Source organism: Cheilinus undulatus, linkage group 7 (genome assembly GCF_018320785.1).
Source record: "Cheilinus undulatus linkage group 7, ASM1832078v1, whole genome shotgun sequence".
Lineage (NCBI taxonomy): Eukaryota > Metazoa > Chordata > Actinopteri > Labriformes > Labridae > Cheilinus > Cheilinus undulatus.
The window spans coordinates 9,901,084-9,920,948 of NC_054871.1; the positions used below are offsets into that span (position 1 = coordinate 9,901,084).

Genomic DNA, 19,865 nt, shown 5'->3' on the forward strand with positions numbered 1-19,865 from the left:
AGTCTTCTTCCTTCTCATGGAGGTGTTGAATGATAATTTGGAGCGCTGCAACAGGTTTAGGTCAGTGGTTCTCAACTAGTCTAGCATCAGGACCCACCTCCACCTCCTTAATGACAAATCACAACAAGATCTCTAGCATTTTTCAATCATAAACAAATGTTTTTAATGAAAAAATGTATGACTTCAGATGGAACAAAGCAGGAGACATCTCTTTAGAATAAAAGCACTTCACATGCATTGTGCTACATATTTTATTCCACTGAAAATGGCTTCATGACCTACTTTTTGGGTCCTGCCCCACCAGTTGAGAACCAAGGGTTTAGGTAACTGTGAACAGAGTAATGCCATACAAACTAAACATGAGCTTTCTTATGGTAAAATCAGGGTGAGCTCTGAATCTTTATGGGTAGGCTTCATTTCTAATTTATTACTGCACCACTATGACTTATAAATAGATTAATAATAAATATACATCATCTGTATATCATTTAAGATGGTACTTTCACTGCTGGACTCAAATTTTACATGTTAAGCCTCCTGAAATGAGGCATACTGTAGTGATTAGTTAAACCATCTCATTTTAAGACATCCTAAAAGTTAAATCTGTTATTTTGTCTCCATGCTGATGATTGCCAAGCCTGAGGCATCACGTTTGCAGATTGTCCATCCGTCTTCCCGTCTGTACATCAATCTGTCTGTATCTTTCTTGTGAATGCAGGATATCAAGATTGCTCTGAGAGTGTTTCTTCAAACTTTGCACAAATGTCCACTCAGACTTATGGACTGAGTCTGAAATATTGCTCTGCATAGTGAATATGCCATTTTGTAGGTCTCCAAACTCTTAGAGAGCATTATCATACTGTGTGACAGTATCACATAATGAACTGGGAAAAGAAGTGAACAACTCATGGTCATGGTTTACCATCATGCAATGCAGTACAAAATTTTAACATGTGGAAAGTGATTTTTCACTGCCCCTGTACATGACACAGGGGGGCCAGGAGCATGGCAAGCTTGAACAAAAAGCTCAGAAACAGTTCATGTTTAAGTGCTTGAGGCATTTTAGCAACATCTTAAACATGTTCTAGTCTGTCCTTTTTTTTGATTAAAGGTTAACAACAGAGTAGTGTTTTTTTCCTATGGTGGTGTCAGACATGGGAGCATCATCTGTATGCACAAATAAATGACATCCAGAACAAAATATGTGTCATTATTTGCCAAAAACTCACAGAACTTCTTACTTTAAGATTTTTTTATTGGTTAATGGGTATTCCTAGCATTATTTATTATCCATCCCTGGCTTTTGTTGCTGTACGTTTTAATAGTGCAACAGCAATGATGTTGTTATTGGGAACCAGATTAATGTCTAAATTCATTTTTTTGTTGAACCAATGAGTCCACTTGTCCTCTATAGGCAGCTGTTTGGACAACAGTATCTGGTCACACCTGTTAATTATTCCATTAAGGTGTTTCAATCAGCCCTGTTACAACAGGTGAATAAAATCAAGCACCCAGCTGTTTGCAGACATTTGAGATAAAAAAAAAATAATTGATCGTTCTGAAGAGCTCAGTGACTTCAAGCATGGTTCTGTGATGGATGCCACCTTTGCAATAAGACAGTTTGAGAAATATAATCCCTGCTGGATATTCCATAGTCAATCATAAGGGATTTTATTAGAAAGTGGAAGCATTTAGGAACAACAGCAACTCAGCCACAAAGCAGAAGACCACATAAAATCACAGAGAGAGGTCAATGACTGCTAAAGGTGCATGCTGCGTTAAAGACAACACTCTGCTGATTCTGATGCTGAAGAGTTCTGAACTTTCAGAGACATTTAAGTAAGTACATACACTGTGCAGCAGGAGCTTCATGCAACGTGTTTCCATGGCCAAGCAGCTGCAGGCAAGCCTCACATCACCAAGTCCAATGCCAAGCGTTGGATGGAGTGGTGTAAAGCACACTGACACAGGACTATGGAGGTATGGAAATGTGTTCTGTGGAGTGATCAATCACGCTTCTCTGTTGGGAGTCAGATAGGTCAGCCTGGGTTTGTAGGATGCTGGGAGAACATTCCCTGCCTGACTGCATTGTGCCAAGTGTGAAGTTTGGTGGAGGAGGGATAATAGTATAGGGCTGTTTTTCAGGTTTTGGGCTTGGCCCCTTATCTCCAGTGAAGGTCAATCTTAATGCTTCAGCATACCAAGACATTTTGGTCAATGCTATGCCTCCAACTTTGTAGCAACAGTTCGGAGAAGGCCCTTTTCTATTCCAACATGGCTGTACCTCAGTGTACAAAGCAAGGACCATAAAGACATGGTTTGATGAGTTAAATGTGAAAGAACTTGAGTCCTGACCTCAGCCTTATCAAACACCTTTGGGATGAAATAGATCAGAGGTTGCGAGCCAGGCCTTCTCGACCAACATCAGTGCCTGACCTTATAAATACTCTACAGAATGAATGGGCACAAATTCCCACAGGAACATTGCGCGGCAAACGTTTTTCTGACTCCTGGAGATTGAAAATGTTCCAGCCATGTCATATCTGTATTTTTGGCTTCCAATGTAAAAACTACCACCACATTTGAAAGCAGTGTTTGTGCATGTAATAATAACATCAGAATGTTGTAGGAATTGCTTTTAACATTTCTTTGAACGCATCACTTGTTGGTATTTTATCTCATCTTCTTTATCTTGACTCCCCTCTTCCAGTCACATCTCCTCCTTCGACTCCTTCCCTCGTCTCGACCCGCCACCCCCGTCTGGGAAGAAGCGTCTGCCCCGGGCTCTGAAAACCACCCAGGACATGATGATCTCCTCTGATCCCGTGGTCTCCTCTCCAGATGCTGCTGACACCACCTCCTTCCTCTCCTCTCCTGATAAGGCGCCACTCATCACCGAAGAGGAGCCGCAGCGGGGCGAGACGGAGGGAGACGGGTCAGAGGAGATCACGAAAGCAGAGGAGAAAGTTGCAGCTGAGCTGGAGACGACGGGAAGCAACAGTAAAGTTGATGGAGTGACAGATGGAGGTAAAGATGATGTGGAAAACACAGAAGGAGGTGTGGAAGAGCATCAGACACAGCTCCAGCTCTCTGTTCCTGACCTCATCAACAAAGATCCCCCACTGCTGGAGTCTAGAGCTAAATCCTGCGACGTCTGGCAGAAGGCGCCGGGGCCGGACTCCCGTCTGGCCTCCACTCCCCGCTCGGGGAAAACTCCCTGCCGCATCAGCCTGGGTGAGGACGTCCTGCTGGGGAACGGCGCTCCCTGCAGTAAAGTAACCACAGTGAGCGCTGAAGACTCAGAGCATCACCCAGACCTGCTCTCCTTTGAGTGATTCTCAAATCCAGGGTCAGATACAGGCTCAGAAAGTTTGTATTTCAAGAGGTGATTCAAGCAGACTGTCGATCAAATATTTACCGCCTCTTTTAAATATGTAACTTGACCTGCTCCGGGGGTTTTCTTCAAGGAAAAGGGAACAAGGGCTTCCAAGAGCCGGGGCAGGGACCAGATCTGGTTTTTTTTAAAATATTTTAGAGATGTAGTGAAGTCAAAGGTAACAGAAACGGCTGAGTAAGTCCAGCTTATGTCTAAAAAGATGTGGGAAAAAAAGCAAGTAGTAAGAGAAGAAATGGATTTTAGGTTAATAATGAAGCAGAATGATTTACAATGTTATCATTTCAAAAGGAAATTTAAGAGCTATTGTTTTATAATAGTGTTTTTATGATGTTGAAGCTTTTTACACAGGTTTATAACATTTAAATCTGCCTTGGGAATGCAATAACACCAGATAATATATCATGAATGTAATGAAATGTCCCTGTAAATGGGTTTGAAATGTTAAACCTTTTCATTTTTACCTAATAGACTAAAAACACAACTTAAACCTGAAAAATTCAAACATGTTGTGTTGTACATTTGGATTTTTTTCTACAACTGCTTGCCAGTATATATAATATTATAATATTTGTATGTGTTTTTATTGTATCATCAATCTTTTTTTGGCATTTTTAGAATCATTTAAAGGGACATTTGTACTTATTCTCATATTGTAAGTCCATTTTACACAGCAGCTGCTACAATGAAACCAATAACACTAGTATGAGCTTTATAGTAATAATGAAGTCAGTACAGAAGTTTCTAAATATGAGCACAATGGATACCAGTAGGTGTAGATTCAGTCGGAGTCGAAGGAAGTAAGGGAGAGACCGATGCTGCATGAATGTGGAGGTGTTAGACACTGAGTGGGTTTTGCCAGAGTTCACATTTCATTCACTTTGTACAATTTGTCAAGTTGCTGTCTCTGCCTGAGATCGATCAGGACAGGAGGAGACCTTTTGACCCTCGATCTGTTTCGCTTTCTAAACATCTATTTAGTTCAGTTTTGCGGCAACATTAACAGAACTCGTCCTCTTCCTACACTCGCCTATGGCGCCAACTGTGACCCTGAAATTGACCTTTAAAAGCTCCCAGAGAGCAAGAATATTTTACAGAAATCTAAATAACAGCAACAAAACAACTGTTTGGCAGTTTTTTTGTTACTGGAAGCAAATTCTAAACTTTCAGAGTTTTTAAAATGTCTCACTAGACAATGCAGACTAATCTTTTGTATCCGTAGGACATAAAACCCACTTAACAGGCTCTTAATCAGCTCTTTTCTGTTATTTGTGTTTCCAGATTTGTCCAACAAAACTCCCAGTGAAATTTTCCATCTGGTCTTAGCCAGAAGCCCCATGCTTTTTGCACCTAGTAGCAGAGACCATCTAGTCTGTGCTAGAGTGGAATAAGCACATGATTATTAAACAGAAGGGCTTTAGTTCTTCCACAGGCTTCAGAGAAGGAGCTGATATGTTAAAAAGATGATTCGCTGCTGGATTACAAGCAAACGTTTCAGCGCAGACTGCATCTTCAATTCCCCTCCTTCTTACAGGGAGTCAACCCTGATTGGTTTCTTGGAATGGGACGTCCCACGCATGTTAATCTTTGGTAAATCAATGTAAATTGTCCATATGATTTTTAATTGCATTAAAAGGCAAGGCAAAAATAACTTTCAGAAATGTGACATTAAAAAAGAGTCATATTTGCTCTGCATTTCTAGCAAATTGTTATTTAAAAGTCAGGGGTAAATCTTCAAATACTATCTGAATAACTAATATAAAAAATATCCCTATGACTTATACACAGAATGCATTTAAACATGGGTATCCTGTCTGTGCTAAACAACAGATGGACATAATAGAATTTACTATTAAAGGTGTAGTGTGTAATATTTAGCCTACTAGCATTTAGCAAAGCAAACCTGGTGAAAATGGACCGCAGTATTTAGAAATCTACATCTATAAATACGTGTTTGATCACCTGACTATATAAAATTGCATTTTCTTCATCAACTTAACAAGCCGTTTATTCATCCAGAGTCCCCTCCATGGACTCTGCCATCTTGGATTTTTGCAACTTGCATGATTTTACAATACCACAGAAGGGACCAAATAATTTAAAAACTTGTAGTGTGGGCCCCCAAGAGATCATTCTAGGTTAAGAGATGTGAAGTTGGTTTCAGAGCATCTCTTTATTCTGTAATGCTACAGTCCTGTCACCTGGCAGTAATGCTTTCCGCTTTTTTGTTTTTTTAATGGCCATTAGCAAAATACATTTAAAGTCACTGCAGGCCCCCTCTGGTCACATTAGAACTGGACAGTGGTAAAAATGATGTAAAAAAAAAAATATACTCCTAAAATGAGATTTAAGTCATGCCAAACTTTGGATTTGTAAGAATTAAAGGATATTTAGCCGTTCAAAAATCATCCTATCCCTATTATTCATGGTATTGAGAGCCACTTAGCATCATTTTGTGTCTTTTACAGTTGCAGAAAATAATTGTTTGAGGCTTATTCTGATTTTAAATCTTTAAAATGTTTTCAGGGCAATATGGGCAATGTGTTCAAATTCTCTTGCCCCCCTTTTTCTTATTTTATATATAATTTTTCCTCTTCAAATATGTCAACAGAAGCAGGATTTGTTTGCACCCTTTCCTTTCACCTTCAATCAGCCGTCTCTAACAGACACAGAACAGTTTATTTTTGGCACTGAAGTCTGAAAAGTTTAACGAGCTTCTCATGACTATCATTTCCAATTGTTGCTCCCTGACAAAATTCCTCCTCCTCCTCCTGAACTGAGAGTGGACCCTGTCAAAACCCAGAGCAGACGTGTAGAGGGATGGATGGGCAGATGGGCGGTATGTGGAGGGCGGGCTGCTGAAAGTTGTCTGGGAGAAAAGAGAGGCAGAGATAATGAGCTGTCAACAGAGAGAGATGAAAGAGGTGCGTTTGATTCATGTGAATAATTAAGCCACACACCAAAGACACAAATTAGCGTATCAGTCAGACAGGTTGCTTTTATCGTGTTGAGAAATCACTCTGATAGTTTGTTCTTTTTTTTAAGTTTAAGCTGGGAGCTGTCTGAGTAATAAAAGAAGCAACAGTTATTACAGAAGGTATTTTTACTCAATCAAAATGATGAAAAAGTAAAAAACCAAAGGCAACATTGGTTAAAAAGCTGAGCATATATTTGTCTTAAATCTTTCAAATCAATAACAATCAGCTACAGATTAAAGATACAATTAAAAAGATCAGTTAGGGTAATTATTTGAAGACTATCCATCTAAAGTATCTACGATCTTTATCCCATTTAGGGCTTTGGGGGTCTGGAGCCTGTTCCAACTGTCATTAAGCGAGCGACAGTGTACACCTTAGACTGGTTTCCAGTCAACCACATAGCGGCAGACAAGCAGCCAAGCTCACATTCACACCTACGGGCAATTTAGAGTCACCAGATTACCTGGACAGATCAATCCAAGGGCCTTCTCACTGTGAGACAACAGCACTAACATACAGACTAACATACTGTGTTAAAATATGCATAGTGACTGCCCTCTACAGGCAGAAACCCAGCCACTGCAATTGAATTTGTGTACTGGTTTTCATCACCACAGAGCCTGCCCATTTTTCCACAGCTGTTTATTTCATTAGAAGAAGCCGATAGCCAAAATTGTAACAGTGGGGTCAAACTTACCAGTGACTACCTAGGATTGTGGGTAGTGTAGTTCTCATGCAAATAAGCCTTGTTTTTTTTCTGAATATGAAGCTGGCAAACTTGTGTCACCCACTTAAGAATCCTCTGTAGTAAAAAAAAAAAAAAAAAGCAACTGATAAATTTAGAAGTAACAGCCGACAGCAGAAGTTTGTGAGTAACAGCAGGCTCCACCAGTCAGAGATTTCTCTGTGATGTTTAGCATTGTGGGTTGTGTAGTTCTTGCACCCAAGACTGCAAGTAAACTCTTTCTTTCTTAAAACAATGTTAACATACAAACTAGGGATGTGCCAATGCATTGGTTTAACATCAACATCAAACGGCCTTGTAGAAAAACATGGGACATCAGCATAATGTGGCATGAGGAGATGCCAGTAGCCAGCGTTCATCAGTGTTTGCTGGCATTACTTTTGTAACTACTTGTGTTTACATACTGAGAAAATTAATTTGTTCCCCAATGATAGAATGAACATGCAAGAGTACTTTTACATTACCAAGTATTAAAACCCTTTGACCTTCTGGCATCTATGTATATTATGTCTACGTCTTGTTCCTGTACAGCTCTTTAACAAGTTTACAATCTAATTGGAACAGCTGCACCGCTGAATCATGAAAACAAAGCGGGAGCTTTTGAACTCAAGATACTTTTCTTGTACCTTTTTCTCCAAAATCTTACATAATAAGGATAGTTCCGCGGTATAATGCCGTCCTCTGTGCCATCTCACTAGCTCAGTACACTAGCGCCACGCGCCTACTAGCACAGAGTGTTTACCTTTGTTGGCATGCCGCTTTTAACCAACGTGCGTACAGGAAAGAAGGAAGGACAAACTATCAGGATGCTTCAAGAAGCTTCTTTTTTTTTCTTTCTCAGTTTTTTCCATAGCCAGAAGAGAAAGGAAATTGGTTTTTTTTTTCCGTCAACAACAGATTACTTTTATGAATAAGTAACTAATACCAGATCACTTGAAATTTAAAGAAATGAATTACCCACAACACTAGTTTATCTGTTGTGTCCAATTGATGCACATGTAGATCAGCTAACTGCTGATTCAAAGAGCTTTTTACTAGGCAAAATAAGTCACCTGTTCTGTTGAGCAACCTCTGATCTTTATCCATGGTCAAGCATGAGACAAAATTTTGGCATAGCAGGAGTCTTACACGAAAAGGAAGTGATGAAAAGTAGGATTTGCCTTTCCGAGCACACACTGACAGCAGCGCGGTCGAACCTCCCACCAGCCACTGCATGGCCAGGTGTTTGATACCAGAGGCCTCCCACTTATTCTACACCTCGAAAGGAAGATGGCATTGGTGCTTAAACTCTATTTTTCATGCTCTCAAACAGAGCTGCTTCTAAGGTAGCTGAGATAGAAAAAATAGCTGTTCTTGAAGAAAAAAAACATTTTTCAAGCAGCGACAAGCCACACCAGCAATAGCAACACCGCCAGTATGGGTTTGCTCATAGAAAATAATGAGGCTATCGTTTCAACGTGCATCGGACAGTGCCAGTATGTTCTGGGCTTAATACGACCTTGTTTCTTCTACAGAGACCTACTACTGTTTTATATGCAGGTAATTAATGTTAAGTCCGCTTTAGGTGGTCATGACATTATGGCTTATAATTAAATCATAATTAAATCTGCAAAAGGCTCAATACTGTTGTTGCTAATTGGGGCAATAGAAAAGAGTGAGGAGGCTTGTCTTATGCACCTCAGCTGAAACTTGGGGCTTTAGTTCCTCTTTAACATACAGTTTTTTTCTGCTGGATTAATCGCTCTGTTCCAACCTCCTCTGTTCTGCTGCAGGAGGTGCAGAATCAAGCTGTGACGCTTGTTTTCACACAATCAGAAAGGAAATCAGCAGTTTTTCCACACTTTGATCCAAGCTTTTGTTCTGTACTTCTGTGTGGAAGATGGAGAACAGTGGTCAATTCTCCTTTAAGTTCCTATATAGGCCTCTGTGAGTGACCGCTGTGTCCTTCCAGAGATTTCCTGAACCTTACAAAAAAGAGGAGAAAACTCTCGGATGACACTAAGGCGGACATACAGCCAGATGTAGCTGCGGTCAGGTCGTGCCCGGCAGAATGGGAGGAATGTGGAGCTGGACTCTGTTAGAGAAAGGAAGCTTTGTCTCTGAATGTCCTTGAGGATCCTCTTTTAAAGTGTCTTTTTAAAGTGATTGTTAAACAGCTGATGTCCAAATTACAAACACTCCATGGACCTCTCTGCTGGGAATCCTTTTAAAATCTGAATAATAACTGTTTGCATTCAGGTGTTAGTAGAAACTAATGCTGCTGTAGAGCTCTTCACGTGTCATTTCTCCTGGGCTTTTAGAGGCACACTCACATTTATCTCCTGTGTGAGAGCTGGGCAGATGTTTCAGCAAGTGGATATTTGCAAAACAAAACAATTCCCATTGTCCCATTATGAAGTATCACAAACATGGGAAAATGTTTTGACATCTGGTTGAAGTAAGCCAAGAGGAAAAAAAAGACAGGAGGGTAGAAAGAGGGGAAATGTTTTGAAAATGAATAAACAGTTTGAACCTTCAAAATAAGACAAAGAAAAAAAATCCTCTGTGATGAAGATTTAACTTTGACTCTAGTTTGTAGGGATGTACCATTAATTTTTACAGTACCATTCATAATGCAATCATCTGAATAGGGAAGAAAGGAGATTAAAGTGGCCTTGAACGTGTCATGGTTGTTGGTGGTCTGGCAGGATTTCATTTGTCAGTGCTACATTCTTACCCTGCCATTTAAATGTTACAGCTGAAATTGAGACTCATCGGACCAGGCGACAGTTTTCCAGTCCCAAATTGGTGAGCCCATGTGAACTGTAGTCTCAGTTTCCTGTCGTAGCCTGAAGGAGTTGGTGCCTATTGTGGTCTTTTGCTGCTGTAGTCTATCTGCTTCAAAGTCGGATGTGCTTTGCATTTGCAGCTGTTTCAGACTGGGTGCATGTGTTTCATTTCTGCATATTTACAAGTGTGAGCGTGTCTCATGCAGATTCCAGAAAATTGAAGGCAGACCTATTTTTCCAGGAGCTATGTGCATCTCTGTGCCAAACTAGACAGGAAACTGATAAATGGAGAACCGTATTTAGCTTGTTATAGCAGACGTGTATCTCCTGTGTGGCATTCATGTGGAGAAATGCACCTTTGTATGGAATGCCTTTATTCTGATTTCCCCTCTCAGTTATACAGCAGATTGTAATTTGTAGCGACATTTCTTTAGGTAAAACTAAAGAAAAAGACGGCTATGACAGCAGGGCGACACAACGCACCTTGCAAAGCAGATAGATTGGCCAGATTCCTTGTCTGTCATCATGCAGTTACCTATCTTGAAAGGTCCAGTCTAAACAATTGTGCCTGGTCTGAGAACGGGCCTGATCATTCGGCATCATTTGCAAGGAGGCTGTGGATGTGTTTGGTTGTACTGCAGACAGTGTAGCGTTGAGGTCGGGTGTGGCTACAATGGCACTTTGGTCTGAACTGGACAACATTTCTTTATCAAAGAAAGGGCAGAAAAACTTCTGAGAACTTTTCTTGGTGGAAAAGACGCTTATGTTCTTTTCCAAACCAGCTTAGTTATGAGTTTGATTCTGGCTCCAGTAATAGTTAGAGCGCGAGCTAGAGCTGACATGCACCCAGGCTGACATGGGTCTCAAGCCTGAAACACACAACAGTTTTACAAATCTTAACCATTTTTAATGTAAGACACCTCAAATGATGACATATAATTACAGATTCAACCATTCTCCACTCTCAAAACTCCAAATCTGGCATTGTCAGACGCAACTTTAGAGTAAACAATCTAAATTTGGCTAGCTGTTAGTTTCCTGCTACACCAGTGTGAGTGCAGTATGTTTTACAGTACATGTTGTTTAAACACTCCTAAAGTTGTTCCTGTTCATTGCCATGGCATTGTTTGTTGTGCTTCCTCCTTTGGTCAGTTTGCTTCCTGATTGGCTAATGTTCTGTTCAATCCTGCTCATTCTTGCTTGGCTGTCCTCGTTGTTTCCCCACCCAACAGGATCATAACTGTAGATGTTTTGTATACACATTCTCGACTTGGAGCGGCTCTGGTCATTGTATGAGCAGGTCAGAGAGGGAATGAGCACTCTATGTACACCAAAGGAAAATCTGTCAGGATAATCTTAAGAACCATCGGATAATCAGGACTTTGCCGACTTTGGTCAGGGTGGGGAAATCTGACCCAGAATCGGTATAGTTATCTTGCAGTGTTTGCCAGGCTTTAGAGATGCTCTTCTGATACCCCAGTTCAAGTGCTTTGAGATATATAGTTAACTTTTTATCAGCTTAAACCAGTCTGGCTGTTCTGCTCCGACCTCTGCCATCAACAAGGCATTATTGCCCAAAGAGCTGCAACTATGTGGATGTTTTCCCTTTTTCAGACATTTCTCTTTAAAATTCCTGCATATCAGTAGTTTGTGGACATATTCAGACAGCCATGGTCTATTCGAAGTCACTTTAGCCACCTTTCTTCTCCATTCTGATGCTCAGTTTGAACTTTAAACAGATTGTCTTGACCTTGTCTGCAGGCCTAAATGCCCTGGTTTCTGCCTTGTGATTTGCTGATTAGATATTTGCTTTAGTTGAATGAGAATTGGTATACCTAATGAAGTGAACAGTGCCTGCATTTTTGCCACATGGATTCATACTGTCCTAGTGTAATTCATAGTGTTATATTTTTAAATAATTCCGTAAATGAGTATAAATGAATCAAGAAATTAAAGTTTAATGGAGAAAAAACTTCCTTTATGAGTCAGCGCTCAGCTAACCTGCTTTGTCAGGTCTCTGTGGCTCTTAGATTTTGACTGACGGGGCTGAAAACATGAGTAGAAACACGCCAACCTGTCATCACATTTGATTTAAAAGTTGCACAGTGAGCCCCTTTTATTTCACACCAGCAGGAGAATCACAAAGCATACCAAATGCACAGAAATTTACCACTGAAAAAGAAATGCTGTTGTCATGTAAGACTCCATCTGACAAAGTATGTCTCTTCAGCTTTAAAACTTTCGAAAGTGTCGAAATCTTCTGCGTCACTGAGGTTGTTCTGCAGATTCAATCTGTCCCTCAGCTCACAGATAAATGCTACACGCCTGAATAAACCCCGTATCGGAGAGGAAACCTTTAATATCACTTCAAACTGACAGCAGCTGCTTGTATTGAGCCGGAAGCTAAAAGCAATAAAACCCTGTATGAATGCTCGGAGGATGTGAGGCTGTCTGCTTTCTCTTTTAGCAAAATCAGAAAAAAACATACTTTTTTTTTTTTTAACAAAGCAGCTTTAACCCATTAAAATGCTTCTTTTTAAACCACTAACGTTGATTTATTTTGTATTTCCAATGATGGAGGAGTAGTGTACATTTTATGATAAATATTTTATTACTCTTTTTATGGTATGTGTGAATATATAAATCTGTTTTTGCTCTAACAAATGAAGGAAAGTGATTGTATTTTGATATACTCAGTCATAGAATCTAGTTATTTAGAGTTTGATAAAAGATTAAATGATCTTGCTTTCTTTTTTATATATGTGTTGTTGAATCTGTTGTTTTTGTAAAGCTGGTCGACATTATTTCAGCCAATTTTGATTAATGAAGGACTTTAATGCTGCACATAACAGACTTCAGGCATAAATGGACTGCTAAAGCAAACCTGGGATGTACTCTTTTTATGGATTTTATCTAAAAACTGCTGCAAACTAAATGATTTTTATTCTATGTGATGAAAATATGTTACAAAAATCAAAGTTGATGATTCGTTATGTTTGATTTTCTTATTGTTTTAAATGGGGATGTAATAACTCCTGTAATGATTGTAATCTTTGAAAGAAATCTGGAAATATACCCTGATTATGACCTTCTGTGTTTTTGTGTCTTTGTTTAACAACGTTGTGACTTATTGCTAGAGTTGCTTTGATTGATCTGAAAGGGATCATTATCGAACTGTGTTCAAAAATTTAAACATCAATGTTTCTAGTTACCATTCACCATATCCTGGTGTCCTCAACTGAGTGCGCAGTGTAACGTTAGATTGGCTGATTGAACTGCCTGCTCGTAAGCAGTAAGCATGTCATCGTAGTGAAGCAAACTAAACTGAAATGCGGCACCTTCAACTGTCAGCTTAAGAAGAACTCACAACTGCTGCTGCAGGTCAGTCATCCTCCTCTACTGAAAGCAGCCCTGGTTAGATCCCCCAAATTTTGTAGCAGCTACTGTTAGTCTGACAACACATGATTACACATTACTGCATGATTTTAAGACCAACTTTAGGCCATCCCCCCAACCAGGCCTGCTGCTCCCTATGCACAGATTATGCACTGCGCGAACATTTCTCATTGGCTAAATCCACACATTTTTTGGGAACTTTCTTGGTAAATGTGAGGGCCTGAGACAGGAGTCTGCTTGTATTCCACTTAGGCCAGAGGTACTGATCGGGGCGTCCGGAGTCAATGTTGCTGACAATCATTTGTCTAAATTATCCTCAAGTGAGGGTATCAAAGTCATTTTACTTCTCCCTGTGTCAGGGTCTCCCTGACCCCAAGTTCTAAATATCCAACATTTTTGGCACATTATTTACGATTTGAGGTGGGACTTCCATTCTGATCAGGTTTATCATAGCAAACCTTACCAAATATACTGAACCAAACTGCACCGCTGGGACCATACACTTGCATTGTCTGACTCTGAGACTCTAGACTTGTACGCCATGTCTTTTGCCACTTCTCTAAGTTTTGTTGTTGTTTTTACTTTTATTGACTGAAGGTATAAATTCTTTCAAGGCTTAAAGTAGCTTAAGATTTTTTCAGTTTGCTTACTCATAAACAGCACCAAACTTTGTTCCTCTTTCACCAACTATTCTTAAGAAAAAAATATTTTCTTTAAACCCTCTTACACAGTTTTTAAGAAGATTCTGACAATCACCAATTTTTTATCAGTCATTTGTTCTTATCTAAGGATAAAATCTAAGATACTCCAGAGCACTCTTACGAATTGAATTTATTAATTCAGTATTCTGTATTTTTATCAATTCAATACTCATATAAAGAAAATATAATTAGATAATTAGTAAAAACGCATGACTCAAATATGGACAAGTATTGATGTAAACATTAAGTGTTTATTCTTCACAACAAAATGTTGAATTATGAATAATTTTGCACATGTGAAGGTGTTTTATTGTTAGACATTTATTTGAAACAAAGATCTTCACACATGGGCACGTGTGCATCAACAGGTTTAAATGTGTAAATGATGCTCCACCATCTTAAAATATCAGGTTTTAGAATAAATGTAATTTTAATCGAATCACTATCATATAGAATATTTCAGAGTATTGTGATTGTTTTAAAAGTCTTTTTTTTTCTATTTTAATGTGGATGTTACTGACATCTCCCTTCTTCTCCTCTCCCTCCTCTGTGCCTTCTGTGTTTGCACATTGCCCTGCAGTTGCATGCCCTTATATGGGCATAATAAGGGCACTTAGATTAGGGGATACATGCACATGCTTCAAGCTAACAAGCACCTGACACTCATCAACTTAATGACAGAATTAAAAATAACACCACAAAATAAAGAAAAACCCATCAAGGATCGGTACATCACTTCCCACGATGGAGGTCATCCCATCATAGAGGTCAAACATAGGGGTCAGCAACTAGATGCCTCTTAACAACACTGAATAGGCATTATCATTTTGTTGTTGTTGTTTGTCTGTTTTTTAGTAAATGTGTTAATTCACATGAATTAACTTATGAAATTGATAAATCATGACATTATGTAATTCAGGTTTACTTTAGGATACTTGTTGAATTGCTTATGGGAAGTTTTTTTTTTCTTTTACTGCTGTGTTGAAGAAAGTAAGTCAGAGCATGTTGGTGATTAAATAAGGATGACTTGGTGCTCTTTTTATCAGGATACGCTGCCACCTGTAGGAGATTCCAGTGCACTACAAGGCTAAGAAGACTAGTCCAAAAAATAATCTAGCTGATCTGATCAGCTGGATTGCGTTATAATCTTAGTTCCTGTTGATCTTTCTCACAGATGATTTTGATCCGTGCTTGCAGCAACTAAACATGATCAAGGAACCCCTTCTTTTTTCCTCTTGTTTATTCCGGGCATATCCTTTCTTTGCTTCATTCCTGTAGCCCACGTCCTGCTCAGCCCTGACAGAAAACTTCCTGTTTTGATGGAGCTGATGTCCTCGTCACTTTTTTTCTCCTCTGTGTCTGCCTCAGTCTTTGATACACAGGCTCTTGTGTGTCCCCTCTGTGATTGATGGCTGTTCTGTTTTTAGACACGGCAGCAGCAGGAATTCAGGAGCAGAAGCCGCTCTGATGTTTAATTCATCTGTGTTTGTCCTAAAACATGGAAATCAACGTCCTCCTCTTGTCAGCGCTGTGCGTGTCGCCGGCCTGGTGTTTGTTGCCGTGTCGATACGACTTAAAGCCCAACAGGAGCTTGACTGAGGATGGATGTGACTGCAGAATGAGCGGGTTTATTTACCTAACATCTACATTTGGAGGTGTAAACAGATTATCATCTCAGACACAGGTCATGTTACTGTTAAATAATTCAAACAGGATGCATTTATTCATCCTCCACAAAGGAATCTAGGCCTCCATGCATAGTCAATCAAGTCTGAGGAAGGTTTGAATCTTGACAAGTCTGCACAGCCAAAACATTATTGTTGTTTATTCCTACATGAGCTCAGTTTTTGGACAGAAATACTCTCCAGTTTGACTGTAGAACAGTTTCTGAATAAGTTATGAATACTCAGAGTTAATGAAGCTTTAAAAACTCAACTGATGTATCAGTTTAACCCTTTCTGTAAAGATGCATGAAGATCACAAGATGGGCATCAGACTTAAAGGTATCATCCTTTGGCCTACACTGTTATGTGGGGTCTATACTTGTGTGTTGGTCTGTCTGCATAATTCTGTAACACTCTACCTTAAAGCTAACTGGCCTGTTGCCAGTTCTGCCACTTTTTCTGCTTTTTTTAGTGCAGGAAACCATAGTAACTGAAATCAAGCATAATATAATGGTATTGGAGCTTTTAAATACTGAGCAGCATTTGACTATACTGCAATTATTGCAAAGGAGAAAAGAGAGGAGGTATTGAAAGTACAGCTGCTGAATCAGATAAGGCTGGAGGGAGATTTTTGTCAGTATAGGAAATGTCGTAAATGCAGAAAATACAATGCCTGTAGTGAACCAGTCACAAGGCTGTGTTGTTTAAATATGCAATAAAATTTTCAAGGAGCACATCAAACTCCATAAGTCAGCCTCTGCATCAGTATAGGGCTACATGAACCTATACAGATAAATGAGGCTTCAATACAGAAGTTTACTTAAGACTTTATGACAATATAACCTCTGGGATCACATAACTACTTTTTTTAGGGGCTTTTGTGCATGCATGTATTAATCTATAGACCTTCTGCAGACAGGTGACTATGGTGATGTCACTCACTAGTGCTGACATCAAGCTACTTCACATTTGAGTCTATAGTTATGCTAAAGGTGTATTTCAGAGCCCTAAAAGTAGCAGAAACCCACATAAAAGAATTAGCCTACTTAACACAAATGTCAGCAGCTCTGTCAAATGAAGTGAGTCACCTCTACAGTGCTGACAAACAGAGAAACTTGTGGAGACAAGACTGAAAGAGAAATGACCTTAAAGAATACAAAATCCCTGATGTCTATGGAGCTGTCCTCCTCACTATTAATTAAAATATCCAAATAAAGTAAGAATACTGCAAAATAAGGCATTTGTGACTTCTCTTTCTGTTTTATACATCTTTATAGCTTCACCTATAAACAAGGTCATGTTTTTAACTGTAAAGACCTTTGCACACCAAAGGTGTCATGATTAAACAGCTCAAAAATCAAAATAATCCAGAGGAAAAATTTGATCCCGCTTTCTCTCCACATCAGGAGTGGCATGATTTTCCATATAAATAATGCGCATTCTTTAAAATATTTGTGCCAACAAAGTCTGCAACGTTTTGCAATATTATCTAAAAAATATATACGTATATATATACAAATTCACATTTTTTTAAAAGAATAACAAACTTTTATTTTTCATTCCATTTAACACTGAATGGCAGTCAGCCTCTTTTGACACTCTTTGCTGCTTTAAAATTGTTTCAAACCTATTGACAGACGTAAAGGGTGAAAAATATCCGATTTATTAAAAAAACTAAAATCTTGAAAAATGGAGATAAAAGCTTTTTGCTAGATGCCAGTGAAATGAGATGTCGCTACAAAGAATATGTTAAACGATTTATAAAATGATAGGCTGACATACTACTGACATTTCAAGCTTTCCAAACTTTCCACGTACAGAATGTGCACTACAAAGACAATTACGGCAACTTTGTGGACAAGAGCGTTCTTTCAGCATTGGTATCCTGTAGGTAACATTTCCCTTCAGCTGTCCAGGCAGAGGGCTGAGAGATTGTGTGAGAGATTGAGGTTGTTAGATGGATTTTGATTGGTTCTACAATTATACATCCTGTTGCACTCCTTTTGTTCTCCACGTTTACTGTTTCCCTGTATAAAAAGCAAAAATGGATGCAGAACACTTTGAATACCACAACCTGGCCCTGCCTTATCAGAACAGGCTGGGGCATATTTTGCTTGACTCCTACTTATACCTAGAAACCTAAATTTGCTCATCTTGTAGGGCTCGATCTTTGAAGCTTAAAAGCCTCTGGTTTCCATTTTTCAGCATCTTATTATCTATAAACATGACAAATGAGCTGCTTGCACCTGCATGAATACATTTAGATGATGCTGTGGAGTTAAAAAGCAGATAAAAGTTGAAAGAAAAAACCTCAGATAAAAAACTTCCTGTGTTCTTCTTTTAGTGTGGATGCAATCTTCATCTGGTTTCACATTGCAGCCTGTTAGCTTGGTTTAACAAAACACTAATTCACCAGTTAAGGAGGCCATAATTAGAATCACATCAGAGAAACCTGTTTAGCCTGTTTTGCCCAAATTTAAGTTCCATTTTGGTGAATTATGGGTATAGATCCAGCTGTTGGGGCTCTAAAGTGACACTTGCATGTCATCGTGCATGCATCAGTTTCTAGTAACCACTTTTGTTGGGCATGGATTTCAGTTCTGGAGGTTTTAGGCTAAAAAGCCATTAACTGCAACATTAGCAGGATACAAAATCAATGCCCCTTATCAGGAAAGCATCAGAAATGGTGGGCCAGGTTTAGTTGTCTTGATTTGCACCCCCTTCACAATCCACATCAACCCACAGTATGACACGTAGGCTACCTTTCCTTTGTTTCTCATCCCTCCCTCTTTGTTTCCCATACACAGCAGCACTGTGGACCTTCACGAGTCAGCCCAAGCATTAGTCACTGCCAGCAGACCGGATGGAGCCCTTATCAGGTTTATTGATCAGCTTGGGGAAAGATTACAGTCCTCTGTGTGTCTGTGGGTGTGGGAGAGAGACAACCTGAGAGGACTGAGATGACCCAATCTAGCACCACAAAGCCTCCAGACTTCGTCATCCACACAAGAGGAAGACCAGAATCTAATCTTTGAAGTTTCTACTGTTCTATTACAACAATATCCACAGCTTGGTTTGAAAGTTTTCAGAAGTCTGTGGTCATTTTTATGCTGGAGAAATGTTTGAATCATAGTCCAGAGCCCGAAAGGAGCTTCATGTTTGCAAAAGTAAGTAATTTGGTTAATGGAATTCCGTTGTAATTAAACTGCATACATTTAAGAGCTGTTTTGTTACATTTAACAGTTTCTTTTTCATCCCATTTCAAATGGGAAGCAGGTATACCTGGAAGACTTTTTTATACTTGGTCTGCTCCTATTGTCCCGCTATTTTCCCCCATGAGTCCATAATATATTAAAAAAAAAAAAATTCTCTTACCTTCTTTCTTATGCTTATAAGATAGCTTCTCAGAACAGGGAAAACTGACTGCTTTCTTATTACTCCATTATTTAATAGTTTCTGATGAAATGACCTTCATCAATAAAGGACCAAATCATGCATGGTCTATGAAATGCATACCGCCTCCTTGGTATTTCTTTTTCTTCATGAAATTAACACAGCAGTTCAGGAATAAAGTGATTCATACACAATCTATTAAGGCAAAAAGGTTGATTTAAAAGCTCCTCCACTTAAAAATAAAACTACAGATATCATTATAGTATTTAAGAAATAATATGATTTATATACATTAGATTAATACATCAAAAGAAAAAATAAGATGAATCTGTGAAAGCCATAAGACACAACCTCTTTCCAATACAAGCAGGTAATTTTGAGCATATTGGCCAACAGCAGTCTGCTTCATAAAAATAAGAGGTTAAATAAAAAGTCAAATAGCACCATCTACTGCACGGCAGCAGAAAGTGCAATTATTAAATCAGCTTGAATGGATTTTATTTCGGGCAGCTTTCCACTGGTGAATTCAACACATTTAACCATCCACTAGTGAAATAATAAGTGTGTTTTGAATATGTATATGTTTTTTTTGTTGTTGTTTTGTTTTTGTTTACCAAAGCAACGTGGGATGCATTCGCTGTGGGCAAAACTGTCCATGTAACGTAAATTTAAAGTAGATATGTATTCCCCAAATCAAATGTACATGTATTATAGTCAGTGTAGTATTCAAGGTTCATTATTTAACATTGTATAAATTTATGAACTGCAGTATTTATATTGAATGAATTAAGAGTCAGTCGTCAGTTTGACAGTTTGAGGAGGAAGG

At 39.0% G+C, this 19,865-nt stretch overlaps 1 protein-coding gene across 1 annotated transcript in view; it reads left to right on the forward strand.

Moving 5' to 3' along the window:
- Window positions 1-12,972, forward strand: part of LOC121512179 (carboxyl-terminal PDZ ligand of neuronal nitric oxide synthase protein-like) — a 332,287-nt gene extending 319,315 nt beyond the window's left edge. Inside the window, exon 13 of the mRNA XM_041791325.1 lies at window positions 2,711-12,972. Within this exon, the coding sequence (XP_041647259.1) occupies window positions 2,711-3,335 (625 nt within the window). The 3' untranslated portion in view covers window positions 3,336-12,972. The remainder of the gene's footprint in view (window positions 1-2,710) is intronic.
- The last annotated feature ends 6,893 nt before the right edge of the window (window positions 12,973-19,865 follow it).